A 19,005-nucleotide genomic window follows, 5' to 3' on the forward strand; every position below is an offset into this window, starting at 1 on the left:
CTTCATTGTAGCTGCGTTGATGCTGAGTTGGTTGATGTTCAAAGCTTAAAACGTACTTTTGTTGTACCACATTCCCTGATTCTCCCTCATTCTAGTTTCTTTTGTGGTAATGTGTAATACTTATCCGCTCCAATGTAGTTACACGTTTAGTATTTGTGTTTTTTGGTTTTTAATTTTACATTTTTTTATTTGCAAAGCAATTTGTAACTTGGTTTTGAGCAGTGCTGTACAAATGAAGATATTATTAAATCGTTATAATTACTGAGTCCCATTAAATTCAATCACACTAGATATCAGTCCTTTAAGGTCACCTGCTGTTTGTATTATTTCTTGAGGATTTCCCAAATTAGCGAAAAGGAATCTAAAGAAAGTTTTAAATCCGCTCCATAAAGATAGTGGCTTCCTCGTCTGCCTTCCCCCCCACCCGTCCATCTAGTTCCAATAAAATCAGCTCTGTAGTTTTCCCGTAATCCTGCAAACAGACGCACAAACAAAAACCTCCTCAGCAGAGGTAACGATGATTCAACGACAAAACCAGAAACTCTCACCACACGTTTTTTTAATTGCATTTTATAAACAGAGGAGTCCATACTTTGTCAAACAGTAACTGTGGTAACACAGATCTTCTTTCTGAAATATTTATTTGAGGGATTAAACAGACGAATGCAGCAGGGCTGAAGTGCAGCGTTCTAAACAGTGAGCCCTGCGGCGTCTACAAAGCCCCACGATGCACAACAGGCAACAAACAAGCACGGTAACAGTCATACAATAATACTATGAGTGCACATTCTTACAGAATGACTTGTCTGCGGTGATCGTCTGTTACTACGAGCTAAAGCTACGGTTGCTGCTAATGGCAAAAAAAAAAAAAAAACTAGAATACTTCAAATAGCACGTCATCTCTTGGAAAACAACAGCAGGGTTATTCATTTGAAAATAACAATAAAAATCTTGATCGTAGAGAATTATACAGCTTACATAACCTCATTTAAACTCCGTCATGATCAGTCCTATAAAGGGTAGTAGTACAGTGGCTAAGGTAATTTAAAGGACTTGAGTTAATGCAATAAATACATGATTATCCCCCGACCCATTCTGCCTCGCTTTAAAAATAGCATTATAAAAAACAGCTGGGCCAAAATATTTCTGTTATTTATTAGCGCAGCAAATTTCCTAATCCAGATTCGGCCATAAAACTGGTTATTAACCTGATCAGAAGAACGTGTCAGTACAGCCTCATGATGCAGAAAGTCGTGTGTCTCAGAGATCCTTAATATGTTTTTGTTTTAAACAAAAAAGGAATGTTGTCAGGCAGCCAAACTGTAAATGTGGCATTTGTTAAGTTTCTTTTTTTTTGTTTTTTTACTGGTAGCGTGCTCCTCCTGAGCACCACCTGTGCACGCACCAGCTTCCAAGTGTAAATCCTCTGGAGGTCAGCACGGTGCACCTGTCCACACCTGAGGTTCACTTTCTGTCCGATCGCTTTTTAAACATGCGTCACGTCAACACATCCTCAAACTGTTCTCCTGGTGCAGAACTGAACTGTAAGACTGTGTTGTTTTTACAGTAGTGACACCCAAAGTGTATAAATGTGTAAACATGGCAGAAAAACTGGTGGAACTTCTGAGTCAACTGTGGGAATGCTGGATGTGGTGGTGCTGATGGAGCAAATACAATTCATTTCACATGTCTAACCAGCATTTGTAACATATGAACCACGTGACCCGGGAATGCTGGGAGCGGGTCGGCATACAGGGGAAGACGGGAGAAGAGAAGGCTGGTCGTCTCAGGTATGAACGCACAGGTGGGGAAGAGAAGAAGAAGCTACAAATAATACTGTGTCTGATGGTCAGTGTTGTGTAGAGAAGAGGGATGAGGCTGAGGGGAGACAAAGGTTCAAGGCTGGGTCACGGCACTGGGCTCCTTGTCATAGATGTAGCTGCCCACACCGCCAGTGTTCACGCCTGGAAAAACCACAGGGACAGCAGCAGGTGTCAGGGGTTGAGAGAAGAGGACAAGAGGAAGCACAACAAGAGCAGGAGAGGCTGCAGAGCGAGTCCTGGAACAAATCTTCTCAAAGCTCAACAAGCTGCACACAGTGTTAATGAAACAACTGCTGAGGAACATTTATTTTGTGCAGCTAGCATCAAGTGCTCACACACACACACACGCACGACTTTCTGTTTCAAGTGTAGCTGATAATTGGTGGGTGGACAGCACCCCCTAGCGGTTACCTTTGGGCCCGAAGAGAACAGCATAGCATGGTTTGTGGCAGTAGGGCTGGCCGTCATGCTGGAATAAAAGATAAAGAATATGCTGAAAACATGAACACGATCACAGGTTGATGTTTATGTGACATAAAAGACTTGATTAAACAGGCGACATGATGAACACAGAGGAATCTATTACTTTGTAGAACCCAGTGAAAATAAAATGTATTTGGATTTCTGACTTAAATGCCTCTAAATATCACAGATTTCAGTAATTTTGTATAAAAGATAATTAGGGGCTGATTAATATCATTATCATTTGATTAAAGGTTCTTTGTTTTCTTTTGTCTGTTTATTATTTTTGTGCATATTTTTGGTGTTTTGATGCTGATGGCACATTTTTATAATTTAATTTCAAGATCATTCAACTTAGATTGAGCCATACACTTTAAATAAAGACGGACGATGAGTCTCCACTTCCTCCCGTTATCCAGAAAACGAAGCCTTCCTTTGTCTTTTGTGTCTGTTTCCCTTTACTTGTATTTGTCTTTTGTCCTTTTCAGTATTTCACACTTTCTACTTTTCTCTTCTTCCCTCCTCATCACTGCCTCTTCTCTCACCTCTGCGTGGCTGCCAGCAGAAAGAGTCTTGCTGCACCTCTCACAGCGCAGACAGGGTCGATGCCAGTCCTTGCCCAGCGATGTCACCTTCTCAGCTATTGTGACACACACGCACAAGCACACACACACGTGAGACACCATGGCAACCACTTTGCGGGTTCACACCTATTACTGCAACCTCTTTTCTTCACAGGCGTTTCCACTGAGTGTGGAGCTACTCACCGAAATACACCTTCTTGTTGCATCGGGGACACAGGTTGGCCTCTCCGGAGAAAGTGGTGATGCCGCCAGCTGCTGAAACATTACACACACATTCTAATACTGGAGAAGCTGGAGGAAGCGGAATGATCAGTATGATCCAGTGAGGTGTGAAATCCACTGTACTAATAACACGAATGAAAAATGTGCTTTTATATATGTGAAGAGGGAAGACGACTTTAAATTTGCTGGTTTCCAAATTAAATCACTTCTCTCACTCCGTCTTTCTGAAGACGATCATGGCACTATGTTTGATTACTTGCAGTTCCGTCCTGGGACCTGCAGGTGGAGCCGAAACGTAACGACTGGTTCACTCCAACAAACCAAGAGAGTGGAAAACAGTCACTAAGTGAAAACTCCTCGGCAGAGAGCAAGTCAAAGAAAATAGTTTGTGAGATTTTCTTGTTGCTGACACTGTGTGTGTCCTGGGAAATCCTAATCTATCAGAATGAGAAACCTCCCCCTCAGTTCCCATGAGACTGTTCGTATTGATGTTCTTATCACGGAGTCAGCAGCAGCTTCCCTTTTTGCTGAAAACACCCAAATGTTAAAGGGAAAACTCCGCGACAGCAGCTTGTTCACATCAACACTTGCTGATAAAGCCACAAAGCGAAGTACGTGCGACGTGACAACACAAGCATGTCTGTCTCTTACCTTTCGACGGTGCCTTTGGTGCAAACACTCGCTTCTCCTCAGCTTTGGGGACTGAATCCCCGGCAGAAGGGTTGTTGTTGGCTGGAGTGTCGTACACATAAGAGCCGGCTCCACCGATGTTCACACCTTAGACAGAATCCAGACAAAAAAAACTTATGAGTGTTGATGCATTAAAATCTACACTTCAACTGACTCTGCTGATGTCTGGAAAGTTTAAAAACAATATTACAAGTCGAATTGATTTAAGTGAATAAATAGATGGATGCATGAACACTGAAAAGAAATGTTTCGTAAATAACTAAGGCCTAAATAGATATTTAATGACCAGTGAATTAATTTGCAGAAATATGTGTAAATGTATATTTATTTATATACTTGTACATTTTTTTTCTATTATGGAATAAATTATGTCTTTAATCAATGTTTTTATTATGTGGGCATTTGCGTTGTAAGTGTTGGTCGATTAGGTTTGAAGCAGTGTAATCTCAATATTTTTTACCTCATTAAGTTCAGATGAGTGAATTGAACCTTTTGACCTGTAATTATTTATTTTTTTTGTACTTTTTTCCTCTTAACCTGTTACACATGACACAAAAACAGAGTATTTGTGGAACAAGAAGAAGATGTAATTCACCTTTGGGCCCAAAGAGAGCAGCGTAGCACGGTTTGTGGCAGTAGGGCCTTCCATCGTGCTGCAGAAGAAACACCATGACACACAGATTAAAAAAACTCAAAGGATTAAAAGGGAAAAAAAATCCTGTTGACGCACATAAGAAAATTGAACCATAACGTCCACGAGAAATCGTATTTCACACATTTTTCTGACATATTTTTAAGTGATGGTCTATTTTTAAGCAGATGGAAGGAAAAAAAAACGCGTCTAAAAACGGAAACAAGTTTTTCCAGCTCACGGCTGCTTGATGATGATGTCACTGTCACTAGTTGCTCCAACACATAATAATGACACCATCTGTATCTAAGAAACGGGTCCGTGTTGATGAATTCATCGCCACGCGTCAGTGCAGCCTACATGACTCTCTGCCACTTGAACAGGAAGAGAAAGAAAATCCTGTCTAAGACATAGATGGCCTGCTGCTGGTGCATGCTGGGAATGTGGCGGTCACTGGTAATGACCCAGCTTGGGTGAGGGATCAGGGCTGAGTTCCAGTGTGGCTACTGGTCCAGAGCCCGATGCCCATACATGAGAGGAAGCAGGGCGAGGTGCCAGGCCCTGGGTGGTGAGGGGAAAAAAGTGGGCGCTAAACAAGAGCCACTTCTGCTGCGGCCACATGAGCTCCTCCTCCTCCTCAGACGACGGCGCAGTGGTAAGAAGGATTGTTCTCCGGCCTTTAATAATGCATCGAGTGTGACGGGAGCAGCTACTGTTAAAGCAGCCGCACACTCCCCTCAAACGACCCTGGTGGACATTTTTGAGATCCATGACGGTTTGACGGCAGACGCCAAGAAGCTGATGACTTTCTCAGGACAGGACACACAGAGCTTCATTGTGGAGAGAAGCGTCTCGTCCGTGCTGCTGTACAGCATCACTGAGGCTTTGGCTGAGAAACGTAAAGAGGCGGTCAGACCTTAAAAATGGATTAACCATCGCTGCTGCACAGCCCACTCTGTTCCCAGCATTAAACTTCCCACATCCTGACACTGATACCTCTTCTCCATCTATTCTTCTTTATTTTCTGCTTTCTGCACATAGTCTTGAGTAAAAGTTATTTTAGGAGGAGGTTAGGCTTTTCAGAGAAGTCATTATTTAAGTTTCTCTTGAGAAAGTCCCGAAAATCCAGTTTGAAACATTTCAGCACAACTCTCACCTTTCTAGTGAGGCGCCTCCGTGTCGTTGTGGGCTCATCGCTGCCCCCGCAGACCAGAGGCCCACACTGACACTTTACGTAGGTGAGAACACGAATAGGTTAAAAGATGAAAATCTGGGGGTGTGAAGTTAGAAGGAAGTGATTTTATCAAACCTCTATCCCTCACTCTTCATCTCTGCTTCAGGTTAGCAGCTCAAAAGGCTCTATAGGCTGAGTTGCATTATGGGTAGTGTAGGGAAACCAGGATTAAGCATGGAAGGAATAAAAAAAAGATGATGTCTTGTCGTTTTATAACCAGTCTGACGATGTTCTGAGGTGTTTAAGTGATTGTTTCCCTGTGGACTATGGGAGTACATGCAGTACTCTGATACTGAGAAAACTAGATGAAGATAATGAGGCGAGATTTGCAGTAACAAGGAACATGGTACATGATGTCACAGCAGCATCAGAGTTCACTTTGACTCTAGAAACAGCAGCTGACAAGACCATTTCACCTCAAGGTCCATTTAAAAGCTTTTCTGGAGCTTTCAGTCACATCACGTTCCTCCTGAGCAGAAGAATACGTCCAAACACAAGACGGACTTATTGCAAAGTCACCACATACCTGAGCTGCTAGTTATTTTAGGAACAGGTTCGTTAAAGAATGCTATTACGGAAGTGTGCTGGGCTAAACAGGTGCTGCACAGCCGTAGTCTGACTCGCCGGATGAAGACTATGTCCACTATAGGTGCTAATTATAGGAAGCATTCTCTTCCTCTTCCACTTCCGGCCTGTTAACATTTTCAAAATCTTCACTATGGGGAAAAAAAACAAAATCCTCTGAGCTGGTAAGCTACGAGCTGAAAATGGCAAATTGAAAAACATGTTTCACTGTTTTTTTGTGGCGTTCTATTAAACAACGTTTCACTGGCCCTATAGCAGAAAGCTAATGGGGGCAGGCAGAGCCATTCCTCCAGCACTGACACAGCACTGTGGAGATAAGTCTGGTAATGCGAGACTAATACAGTCATGATCATTTAGGGTCAACAGTCGAGACTTGTCACCTTGTCTGTTCCACCCTGGCTCTCTGCCACCAGCCTCTGAAAGCTGTCCTCCTTCCTCCCCCCGGACTCTTTTTAAAGGAAGCATCCATTTATGCTCAAAGGTTCATAACCTTCTGCATACCAGACCCCGTACACATCGAACACTCCCCCAGACAATCTCACAGATGCTTTACATCCGTAATGTAATGTCTCTCAGCCTCACTCGGTTTCCATGATGCTCAAGTTTTATCTACTGAAGTCAGGCTCATGGCACAGCGCTGCGTTGGATTTGGAAGCTGTTCAGGGGAAAAGGGAGAAAGTGAGCGAGAGGATGGTGGTGCTGAGAGAGAGCAGGCCTCAGTGGAGATTGTGTGACTACGTTACTGTAATCGTTCAGAGATTCAACAGCATCCTTTGGGTTCCGCGGGGAAATTCTGTACAAAGAGACTGAGATCACATCCTCCTCACACAGAGGAAAGAGGCAGGAGACTCAGAAGTGATATTCACCCGTGTACGGGGGGGGGGGTTGAATCACTGGCTGGTTCATGGAAGACAAACTAAAAGGAGCACGATAAGAGAAAATCCCTGAGGAGATGGTGCCAGATAGCGAGCAGTGCTCGTTCAAGGGTTACAGACGGGGGAGTCTACGTTCAGACGCGATACTGCAGTTTGATTATGTAATGGAGAAAAGGAAAACGGATATGAAAGCAACTCACCCTGTAGCACTAAGGGGGTTAAAATTCCCACAATAAAACCATATTGATAGATGCCACCAGGCAGGAGAAAGGACACGCACTCGGCAATTTCCTGTATAAAATGCACACGGTCTGTGAAATGAAATAACCCCTGAAAGACGCCCTGCCGCTGTAATTCTCTGTCTTCCCTGATACAAAACGATGGATGTGGATTTTAAGGATTATATTGTGCAATACATTAGTATCAGTTTCCATTCACAGGAACAGGAGATGGTACATGCACTATCAACGAACACTGTAAAGCCACAGTTTCTGCCCAGCTGTTCACATCTGGCACCGATACATAACAAGGTTCAGATTTCAGATTTCATAGTAACGGTCAATGAACTCTGATACAGAGTTTGTTGACCTTTGTGCTTGTTTGGTGGACACTGATATTTTGATCTTTCTTTTTTTAAAACAACATAATGGAATGAACACAGGGCAAATCTATGAAGTCAATTCAGAAGCCATCTACTGGACGTTTTTAGCCCCACCGAGTGCATGACATGTTTACATGAATGGACTGAGCAGCAAGTGACCTCCAACCTCAGGCGATGACAGTGACGTCTCATTAGTTAGACAGAGGTGAGTCTGCATGAGTCCACACCACTGCCCACTTCTATTATTTCTCCATTTAATGGCAGAATTGTTTTTTAATTTAGAAAATCCTGCATTTAACTCCAAGCTAGAAAGGAGGATGCAAGAGGCTGGGCCCGTTTGGAATTCCAATATCTTTAATCAAGTAATTGACAGTTTGTTTTATCATTTAAGTTCCCGCTCTTGTTGGCATGAGACACTTTATAAAAAGGTTTCTGGCTTCTCACAGGTTGGACGGGGGGTTGTCATTATGGTAGCTGTTAAATTAAAGATTTAAAATATATTTTTAATACAGAGGGGGAAATAAAATTTTGTCTAGCAGGGATCAGATTTTTTATTGTCTCACCCTGTTATGAGAATACTTGGCTGATTTAGCATTTCACACTTAAAACATTGTCAGAAAGTTTTAAACACAAAGGATCAGGACCAGAGATATTGTTATTAGTCTCATGTGTACATAATGTGAGCGTTGAAAGTGCGACAGTGCTGCGGTGTTACTCAAGTGTCGTACTGACCTCAGCGTGGCCTCCGGCGTTCAGGAGCTTGTTGCACCGGTCGCACTTGAGACACAACTTGTGCCAGTCTTTCCCCAGCGATGACACTTTTTCAGCTGAAAGACAAGAGACAAGAGGCAGAAGAATGAGTTCACGTTAATTCAAATAAAGCAGCGTTTATGTACTTTACTCTGTTGTGTCGGGCTTTGTATGCGTGATAATGTGCCGTTCAATCGCTCATCTCAGAGTGGAATGACGTCCCCTCATTGCCTCACTCGCCACAATAACGATTGGCTTGTGCGCTGCATCCCTGAGCCGCTGAGCCTCGATGGAAATCCTGTCATCGTACCAACCGACTGATTGTTTTCTGGTGGGGTGGGGGTGGGGAGACTGGGAATGCCTGTGTACCACACAGGATGCCGTCGTGATGTCATCGTGGGATAGACAGACAGTGGCGTGAGTCCCAGTCCAGCTGGAGCAGTGGGGGGTGCCCACATCTAACCCAGATCCTTTGTGTTACCCCTCCAAACAAACACACCCATCCCCCAGTTTACAGTAAACCCCCTTTTCCCTGCAGACAGCCCCGCAACCCCATTTCCGTTCCTTTTTTCTCCAGGCGACTACAGCGACCGCCCCTCCAGACAAGCAAAGGACCCTAATTATACACTCTCCAATAATAAACCTCCGCTGCTTCCACACAATGGGCCCTGAGGAGTCGTGCAGGCAGCGGAGGAAACACCTTCTCTTATCAAGGCATGGCACAAATAGCAGGATGCTGGAGTTGGTTTCCTACACAAACATATGCATACACACGTACAGAATGTATGCAGATGATTTCTTCCTCTTTAGAGCAGCATCAGGAAGCATATTAAATCATACCTGTCAGATTTGAGAGACAGCTGAACAGAACCAGTCTCGCATGAGTCTTTATCATATAAGACCTTAAAACCAATCATGTTGTGCGCATCATGTGGAAAATGCTTCTCAGCAACTCTGAAGGAAATCCGACGACTCCCTGCAGAGACGTGTTTACTCTCCAAACAGCTTCACTGTCACATCCCCCTGATTATTACAACACTGAGACAAATGGCTGACAACAAGACCCTGAAGGAGAGCTGAGGATGGGGGTGTGAGGTGAAGGGTGAAGCGTGGGGGCTGCTCATCAACACTGAAGAGCAGGGGAATGCTGAAAATGTTTAATCTCTGTAAACGATATTGTTATTCAGAGTAAAGGCCTTTATTAAATCAGTCTGTAAATCAATCTGCTCTTAAATCAGAGAACAGGCAGAATTACAACCAGACATCACTAGAGTTAAGAAGAACTCGCTAATGAAACCAGAAATCATTGCTGTCACATGTGGGACATGCACAAAGCTGTGAAGTGCTGCTCATGCTATCTGCCGAGGGAATTCACTGCTGCTGGCACAAACACCACACGCACGCCGATGGATTTTTCTTCGTGTTGGGTGCTGAGTGATGCCAAAACGTTGCTGACCTACACTCAGCTCTGAGCCGGAACACATCTGCATGGAGAGAGGGCTGATGCTGCCGCTCGTGCTACGACTCCTTTTGGCTTGGTGTCACACTTTTAATCACTTCAGCTTAAATCTCTATAAATCACTATAAACACAAATACAACCATAGCTAAAGTATAGAAGTTTTCATATCTGCAAACATAAACGCTGATACCGATGTTTCTGTGAAAGGCTCACATCTTCCCAAACCTTTAAACAGCTTCAGGTGATGTTCAACGACAGTATGTAGGAAAGAACAGTGACCTCCTGAATCTGAGGAGAACCATACACCTCCTCTTGACACCTCAGAGGTTAAAAATAGGCTGATGAATGGACCACAGGAGCTGGTGTGTATTCACAGTGTGTGTCTGTCACTGACTGACCCATGATTGTAGACACACCTCCAGACAGTACTGAAAAGTCAGTGTATGAATGGAAACAGACGTCAGAGCCTCCGGTGCGTCCTCGTTCCTCAGTATATGACTGTGTCTGTGTGTGTAGTAACCACGTCCACAGTTTAACAGCCCCCTGTTTCAAAGGGCAGTTGTTATTGGAAGAGGGGTGAGCCTGTCTCTCTGTATTATGTGTTGTGGGAGTTATAGAGTGGGGGAGGTGGAGGGGATCTGCATCTGGCCCAGATGTTTATAACCCCAGCTCTGAGCCAGCCGCTGTGCTTATTATTCTTCATATAGCCCCGGCAGCTGATTTAAATCCACAAAGTATGTATTTGGGTTAACATCTTCACAGAGAGAGAGAAATCTAAACAAGCAAATTTAAAATTACGTAATGACTAAGAACTGAGGGACGGACATTTTTCTATTTCCCGAAATAGCTCACTTGTGGGTACAACTGAAGCGACTGAAATGCCACCACATCTTCCTCCACCCCCCCCCCCCAACGACGTGAGGGTAAATGAACCCATTTGTGTAAACAAACGCTCCCTGTTCGCAGGGACGTCTCTCCGGAAATTCACATTTACATTGTCAACATTGATGAGGATGTGCCAAATCCTTTTAGCCGAGCTCCCTCATGACATCCTGCAATTTGCCTCATTCTGAAGCGCACAACAAAGGATTCCCCTCATGCTTTAGTGGAGCTGCTTTGGAAAACCCCTTGTGAGGATTTAAAGTCTGATTTTGCTATAAACCTTTGATAGATATAGAAGAATATTTCAATTCCAATAATTCAATTTTTCCAGCAGGTGTGGGCCAACTGATGCCATAACATCTCTCCAAAATTAATTTTATAAACATTAACATAATTAAGACCTAACTGATCTCAAGACTTTAAAATTCGGATTATTGAATTTAAGATTTCAGGTGTGTTTTCTGTTGGTGTACAATGATATTGTTAAATGATGCCACATTGTGCCAAACACAGAGAATAAAGGTGAGTTAAGTCTGTGAAGAACTGATTGAAACACGGATGATGTTTCTGCGGGAACAGAGAGCTCCAGGGGGAAAGAACTAGATAAAGTGAAACAGAGTGCTGGTCAGAGGTCAACACCAAAACCATATGATACCTGCACCACTGTAAGCTGCTTAACTTCATTTGTGAATTCCTGCTTTAAGCTCTTCATTCTGAGAATGACTTCTCTGACGGCATCGTCAATATGCTTTAAATCATTGAGGCCGCCTGCTGCTGCCGACTCCTCTCACTGATTCAGTCCCAGTGTTTACAATCGCTTGGTTTCACTGATGTTACTGAACATTAATCAAAGTCAAGGAGGCAAAGCTGAAATCACTTGACAGCAATTTTTGTAGAGCTTCTGTGCGACTGTCAGTCAGCTGAGGCCTCATCACTTTCAGAAGGAGTTTGTGATGAGATGTGATCTGAGTGAGCAGCAACAGAAAAGCAATAATCATGCAGAAATTGGTGTGTAAACTCCAAACACAACCACAGCTGGGGCGCTCCACTCGCCTCAACAAGTTGATCTGCAGCCAGGAAATTATCCAACAAGCTCAAGTGCAAAAAAAAAACCCTGACTTGACGCCCAACGAAAAAGGCAACACATTAGCTCTACAACCAGCTTTGCCCGGGCATGAAATTATGGGGCAACAACTCACAAATACAGCAAGATGTGTGGTTTGAAACCCCAAAGCATGAGGAAGTGATTAAGGAGCTTTTCTGTCACTAAATGAAAAATTGTGATGGTTCATATTTGAAATGGTCCATATTTACACATAACACAGCCCTGATGCATTTATTGGCTTCAAAATAGAGATAAAGTAAGAAAACAGCACAAATAAACAATAAGTGATGACATTACATCAGTTGTTGTAATTTTATTTTGGAAATTGTAGTCGTGGGGCATCTAATGAAAAGGCCAAAAACAGAAATCCAACATCAAATAGATTCAGCATCTCTGAAAACAAATTTGATTTTACAAAGATGAACGGACATCAGGGAACTTCAATCAGGCCGTGACTCGATTTAGTTTGTTTGTTCCGTTACGTGATGCACTTCTACTTCAGATTATGGAGAGTGAAACCAATTACAGAACATTAAGCAACAGACCTTAAACATGAGGTCTTCAGGAAGGAAACGTTATCGTCCCATTTCTCCAAATGACTTCATCGCGGCTGCTGAATTGTCGAAGGTGACAGGACAGCAGCACCCACACACCTTCGCAGTTTCCCCTCAGGTCAGGAGGATGTTCTTCCTCTGTCTTAGTCCAAGTTTTAACACAGCAAAAGTAAAAGTCCCTGAGCTACTTTCACACAGCTGAACTCCCAGAATGCAATGTAACAGGGGGTTGGGCTCTGAAATCTCATATGGGTGCTCTCTCTTATCGCTCAATAACTTGATCAGGGTGCAACGAGGGGGAAATCTAATGCGTTTGACAAATGGGGATGAGAACGCTACCGCTGCAGGAGCTCGAGTCCACAACGAGATTAAATCAGCAACCACTGTGAAGGCTCCTGTTTCTGGATGTTTAACAGTTTTAAGAGAAGCGCACAAATATGTTAGACGCTTTAACTGAGCATGAGGGTTGACTCAATCACGGATTTTATAACATTTTACAGGTTATAACTTCATCGGTTTGTCACAGATGAGGCGGATGATAACTTATCAAATCATCAGCTTCGGAACATTCATGATGTAACCACTGTTATTGTAAATATTTCTAAATCTCGCTTGGCCGGATTCTCTTCTGTTGCACCCTCTGGTAATGTGGACCCATCTGCTCTGCATTTCCCACAATAAACCCGTCCAAAATACACACAGACACACACACACACAACACTCCCTCTCATTCCCTCCATCCATCAGTGACAGCTGAGTCCAAGCGGGTGTTTTGCTCCTTTGGCATTTGTCACAGCAGTGTGATAACGACACGTTCTAATAAACACCGTGCACCTGACTCAAAGTGCAACTTTCTCATGGCACCAAAGGCAAAGCAGGAGTCAAACTTGTGTAGCGAAAAACCAGGTTCGTATCTCTAGAGAAATGCATGAAAGGAAAAAACAAGCCGCCTGTGTTTCCTCCTCTGCATCCTCTTACTATTCTGCTCTCTGCAGCACAAACTCCCTCAGGATTTGTGCACTTTTCCTTAACGTAAAGACAATAGGCATTCAGTAAGGCGCAGGGAACTTCGACCTGACAGAGGGGAAGTGACTGTAAAGGAATTTTTGGCGGAAACTCATTCCTCATTCATCACTCATTCAGTTTTTATTGTTTTATTGAGTTATGTAATTGTACTTTTCATATCAAAATCTTGAGTTACTTTCAAGAGGCAATGTCAGAGAATTTGAAACATTTAGAATCCAAAGCCTAAATTGGTTTAATGCTAAAAACAGATGTTTGGCTTCATTTTTGTCAAATGACTGATCATCTTAACACTACTGTGCAGCAACTGTTTGACTTCAAAACAACTGCACATGATTATTAATCCATCCAAACTTGATTTATGAAAAGGGAGTTTGGGATTTTTGGGATTCTGCTTGCTCTGTGTTAAAAGTAGGTTGACCTCATCAGTGATGTGAACATTAGAATTGATTTGTACAGGGTCAATTTGTGCATGTGGTTTCCTGTGGTGCTCACACTGACTGTGCAGGGTTGAGCCCGATGCTAAAGAGCCTCGAGGAAACATGCCTCTGGATCCGTCTCTCCCTGTGGCTGATGCAACGCTGTGGCAAAACTTAGCACTGGAGGTCGTCTGTCGCCTCAACCAAGGCGAGGTTTCCTCCCGAGGCTGTCTCCCTTTCTCTCCTCCCCAAATAAAAGAGGCCGACCTTGTGAATCCTGCAGACTGACGCAAATGGGCTGCAGTTAACTTGCATCCTGTCTACGCTGGTCAGAGGAGCCGCAGGCAAAGCGCTACTCCACACTCCCAGCTTCTGTGACTAGTTCGCCCTCCCTGAACCCCTGAGCCTGCTTGCCCATACACCACATCTCTTCTCTCACCGCACAGGACAATGTGTCCCAGCTACAAGGGACTTCAAAAAGATCTAGTGTGCATGACTTGCTCACAGAGTAGTGGACCATGTCTTCAAAAGAGGAAGCCTGTTATTGGTATAAGAGATCTTCAGATGTAGCCTATGGAAATTGGATTATCATCCATGGAAGAGTAGACATCATATGACAGGAGAAAAAAAAGCGTTCAGAGCTTTCTCTACTCAAAGTAAAATCATCTGAGTCTTGTAAAGTGCTGTAATAAAATTAACTGATTCTACATGGGAGCATGGTGCACTGGACCTGCTCCCTTCAAAAGAGACGAAGAAAAGAAACTCTGACGTTAGAGTTTAAGACTGTGGTGATATTGATGCGTGCTCTCCAACAATACCATATGCACAAATGCATTCGAATGACATTTGTATTAATCAATCTGCAGAATTCAAACGCTGGGTGGTGTCTCTTGTTGCATTTCAATCTCTTTATCACCAATTTGTTTTGTGTTTTAAACTTTAAGTAAGAACCTTTGTTGCCATGTGCAAAGTGTCAAAGAAATAACTTTTGGAACCGATCAGTCTTTGAAATTAAGCTGAGGTGTGCCAACTAAGAACTATGCTCTTGCCGTGTGAACACAGTGAAAACAGAGTCTACCCAGTTTTTGCTGAATGCTGGCTTTCTGCAGAGGACGGTAAAAGCTGTGTGGGTGTTTTAAAGGCCCTCTGACCTGGGCGATTTCTTCCAGTGATGCTGATGGTCAGTCTGTGCTAGAGAGAAAGAGAGAGAGAGAGAGTGCTGCAAACAGCTCTACAACAATTTTGACAATAAAGTTATAAAAGTGTAAATCATTTGGATGAACAGTAAACGACCAGCTTTGTTCTTTGCTGTTGTGTAATAGGTCATATCGCTGTGAGGTGGAATGGTTTCACCTGGGTTGGGGAGGTAAGGAGGGGGGAGTCTGACTTTCAGCACCAGGCTTAATGCCACCTCCATTAGGGGGATCATATTTGTGCCTCAAAAAGGCAGAGATAAAGGACCCTCATTGAATGGTGCACAGTAGCTGGCAGGTTATGCAACGAGACCAAACAGGAGGCAACGACTCAAGAAATGATGTTACATAACTGACGAGGCACATTCACACAGCCCACTGGGCAGCCAAGTGGAAAACAGGGTACTCTAGTGTTGACAGAAGAGAGGGGGAAGAGAAAAGGGTATTGTGTGGATGTTTGGGGTAAAAGAGGGATAAAAAAAGGAGGTGTGTGTGGGAAACACTACACCGCTCCGTATCACGAAGCTGAGAGGGTGACGGTATTCTGCCTCACTGGAACGGCAAACGTGCACCGAGACAGAAAGAGCCCTCTGTGAATAGAGATGTCGTTTCTCATTATAATGCATGAGGCGCTTTGAGAGTCTCCGTTTAAAGCCATCTCGGCCCATTTGCCCCCGGTCCTTGTAGTTGGAAAAATAAAACCAGGGGAAGAGGAATTCAGGGCCCGAGGCACCAAGTGACTGATGAGGAGGAAGGAGAGTAAGAGGAATCTGTGAATGAAAGAGAAACTTGCAGCAGAGAGCACCATTACTTCACGATAAGTTCTCCTGTTTATTCACTTAGCTGGAAAAAGATAAATTGCCCCTGTTTGTCATGCACAAGGGTTTGGATCGCTCTGATTGATTCAGGTCTGGATTTGGAAGATTTTGTGAGTCTATGCCGTGTTGTGTTCATGGACTCTCTCTCACACGCTATCAATGTATTTCCACTGGGCCTGGTCACAAGTCAGCCAGTGGTCCCTGGTGTATTATGAGCACATCCGCACCACAACAACAAATAGAAGCAAGGCCACAGGATGGACGTTAGGCATTTTAACACGTCAGACGCTTCAAAGTCAACCAACAGTCAAATTTCCACTTTACCGCTCATTAAATTGAACCGTCACATCTATAAAAAACAGCCGCACGTTAAAGTAACAATCGGAAAATAATGAAATCAAAAGTATTTCCATTCGAGACTGTGGCTCACCGCCGCCATCTGATGTTTTTTGCATAAGTAAAGAAGAGGAGAGTAAAATCCAATATTGGCCGACACCAGCTGGAGGACCAGGTGGGTAACTGCAGGGTGGGCCAATCACCGCTCTGTATAGCAAGCACACCAAGAACCACCGACACAAGAAGGAAAAATGTGAGACAGACAATTTTCTTTATCAATAACACATGTCCCGGTGAAGATCAGACGCAGGGAGCTGGTGCCTGTTTTCTCACTTCTGTTCTGCAGACTTCCTCCTCAGTGGCTGAGAGGAGCAGGAGGATGTATGTAGGAGCTGCTGTGCTCATTCTGCAATATCTGAAAATCCATCACTGACATCATGCTGATGCTTCAGGGTACTGGGCAGCACTCAGACTTGAGTCTTTCTCCCTCCCCGACCTCTCCCATGTCTCGTCATCTGTTTCCCAGACTTAAAATTGTATATTGTCATCAACACGTGCCTTCACTTCCTATCTCCTCCCTGATTTCACGTGGGCCGGCCAGTTCCACCCATGCTGCCTCACAGCAGCAGCTCCTCATCTTCTCAGTCAACTCAGCTCAGGGCGCTCTCCACCCAACAGGACACACCCGGACCAAAAATAACTCTGGGCTGGATCTCAATACGTTACATAAAAACAACATACATCACAGAAAAGCTGTGACTCACTCGCTGCAGAGAATTAAGGCTGCAGCACACACCAACACTCAGAAATGCATAAAATCAGAATTGTAGGAACATTATTGTTATTTGTGCAGAATTGATATCGTTCCACGCCAGCGACTCTGGGGACCCACGGGATGAGCAGCAGCTGTGATGTGCACTGTCCCTTCCGTTACGTAAGAGGTCTTCCATCCACTCACATAATTGATTTTGACCCCTGTGACAGCACTGATGAAATGAAGCGCTGTGAAGTGTAGAAAAGATCAGCGCAGAGGGAGGGATTTATTTTTGGGGCCCAAACATAAACACAGGATTACTCAAGGTTCAACGGGACCACAGCATGTCCCCCCTAAAATAAACGGAGGAGGAAGCAGATTAAAAAGCAGCGCCGTAATTTTTTGTTTATTATCACAATCTAAGCTCCTTTAATCTTCCTCTTTCATCTGGTCTGTGTCCACTTCTCTCACTGTAAACATCTGTTACAGGAGCTCTGACGCCATTTTCCTCTCTGTGACTACAGGTGTGTCAAAGCTCTTCCCCCGAGTAGGTGTTTTGTTTTTCTATTCGTCACCTTTTAGCAGACAAGGATGCAAAAGATGTGTGTTTACAGTGTTGTCGTCCCACTGACGCGACGTGATGTTGCTGTGCTCCTGTGAGAGTGGGAAATCTCAGCATATGGCATCTCTGCACTCTTGGCAGTGGCTCTCATCAGCAACCGTCCAAAGCCAACTGCCGGGCTTGGATGTTCACCAAACACAACAAATTAAAGAGCGGCACAGATCGGTGTCAAGATAACACAGATCACTCGTCCAGTTTTTTGTGAAGATAGAAGAGAAAGGGGAAGTTCAGCTTGATAAAATATATTTAACTGGGTTTTAAAGAAGTGAAAATTGGTTTAAACATTTGCAAAAGAGGACTTCTGTTTATATTGATTCCTTTGCCCCTGCAGCTTTTGGTCCTCCCATAGTTTGTCTCTGTGAATCATTGACATCACAAGAGACTCTTTACCTAAAATAACCACAGGAGAGCGTTGAACTTTACTTATGTAAGAAACTCCAAGAAAAATGTGGAAATGGTTTGAATTTTTTTCCACCAATGGACAAAAAGCCTGAAGTAATATTGAACTGCATGGCTCCAATATTAACACAACCTACGTTTTAACTCATATTGTTCATAAACAGCCAAAGTGCATGTTTACATCCAGAACTTCACTTGAAAATGTCATTTTAACTCTGAATTCATCGAGTTGTGCACTTGTATTTTATTTCCCAATGAATGAACATTTCCTGCTTGAGCTCTAATTACAATCATTACTCACAACATTTAGATTTTACGTCACAGAACACGTGTAAAAACAAGTTCCACTAGAGCATCGATGGTCAGTGTGTCTGAAGTTAATGAGCATCACGAGTAAAAGTGATTTCACCGACACACAGCGGCCATTACTCACCGAAGTACACCGTCTTGTCGCACTTGGGACACTTTGACGCCATGGTGGGATGTTTGTGTGTCGAGTGAAAGTGAGTCTGCGTGTTGTCTCGTCCTGTGTCTCCTCTCTCCCGCAGCGAATGTCCCGCTCCGCTCTGCTCCCGCAGCATCTATTCACGCAACGGCGGCTCATTAGCATGGCTCCGCCCCTCCCCCCTGCCTCCGCGCCTCCTCGTGTCTACTTCAAGTGCCGTGGGGAAATTCAGTAGCCAGAGTGCAGCTGTGGCTGTGTCTGGAATAACTCAGTAGTGATGAACCTCTGTGAAGTTATTGAAGTCTGCTGATGGAACTTCACAAAGCATTGAACTACAGCCACGTTCATCACTCTCATCACTCTTCTTTTAAATTATATTGTAACGTGTTCTTACGTTATTTAAAATCTGTTCTCTTATATGAATTACATTTTGCAATCATGTTGTTCTTTATATTTTGTTTGTCAACACTTTGAGCTAAATTTATTGTATGAAAGGTGCTATAAAAATAATGTTTATTATTAAAATTAATTAAATGCG

The 19,005-nt window shown here is 43.6% G+C and overlaps 1 protein-coding gene across 2 annotated transcripts; it reads right to left on the reverse strand.

The window, feature by feature from the left end:
• Positions 1–542: 542 nt before the first annotated feature.
• crip2 (cysteine-rich protein 2) lies at positions 543–18,614 on the reverse strand. 2 transcript variants are annotated; one of them, XM_020098212.2, is made up of 8 exons: positions 18,456–18,614; positions 8,440–8,534; positions 4,377–4,434; positions 3,743–3,868; positions 3,053–3,121; positions 2,831–2,925; positions 2,235–2,292; positions 543–1,964 (listed from the first exon to the last, which is right to left on the reverse strand). In XM_020098212.2, exons 1-8 carry the CDS (start codon positions 18,601–18,603, stop codon positions 1,897–1,899), a joined length of 717 nt encoding a protein of 238 aa, XP_019953771.1. In that variant the 5' UTR covers positions 18,604–18,614; the 3' UTR covers positions 543–1,896. The 2 variants fall into 2 exon arrangements, with proteins under 2 accessions (XP_019953771.1, XP_019953770.1); XM_020098211.2 differs by having other exon boundaries at positions 3,053–3,124.
• Between the last annotated feature and the right edge of the window lie 391 nt (positions 18,615–19,005).

The sequence above is a fragment of the Paralichthys olivaceus genome, chromosome 12 (assembly GCF_024713975.1).
Source record: "Paralichthys olivaceus isolate ysfri-2021 chromosome 12, ASM2471397v2, whole genome shotgun sequence".
Taxonomy (NCBI): domain Eukaryota; kingdom Metazoa; phylum Chordata; class Actinopteri; order Pleuronectiformes; family Paralichthyidae; genus Paralichthys; species Paralichthys olivaceus.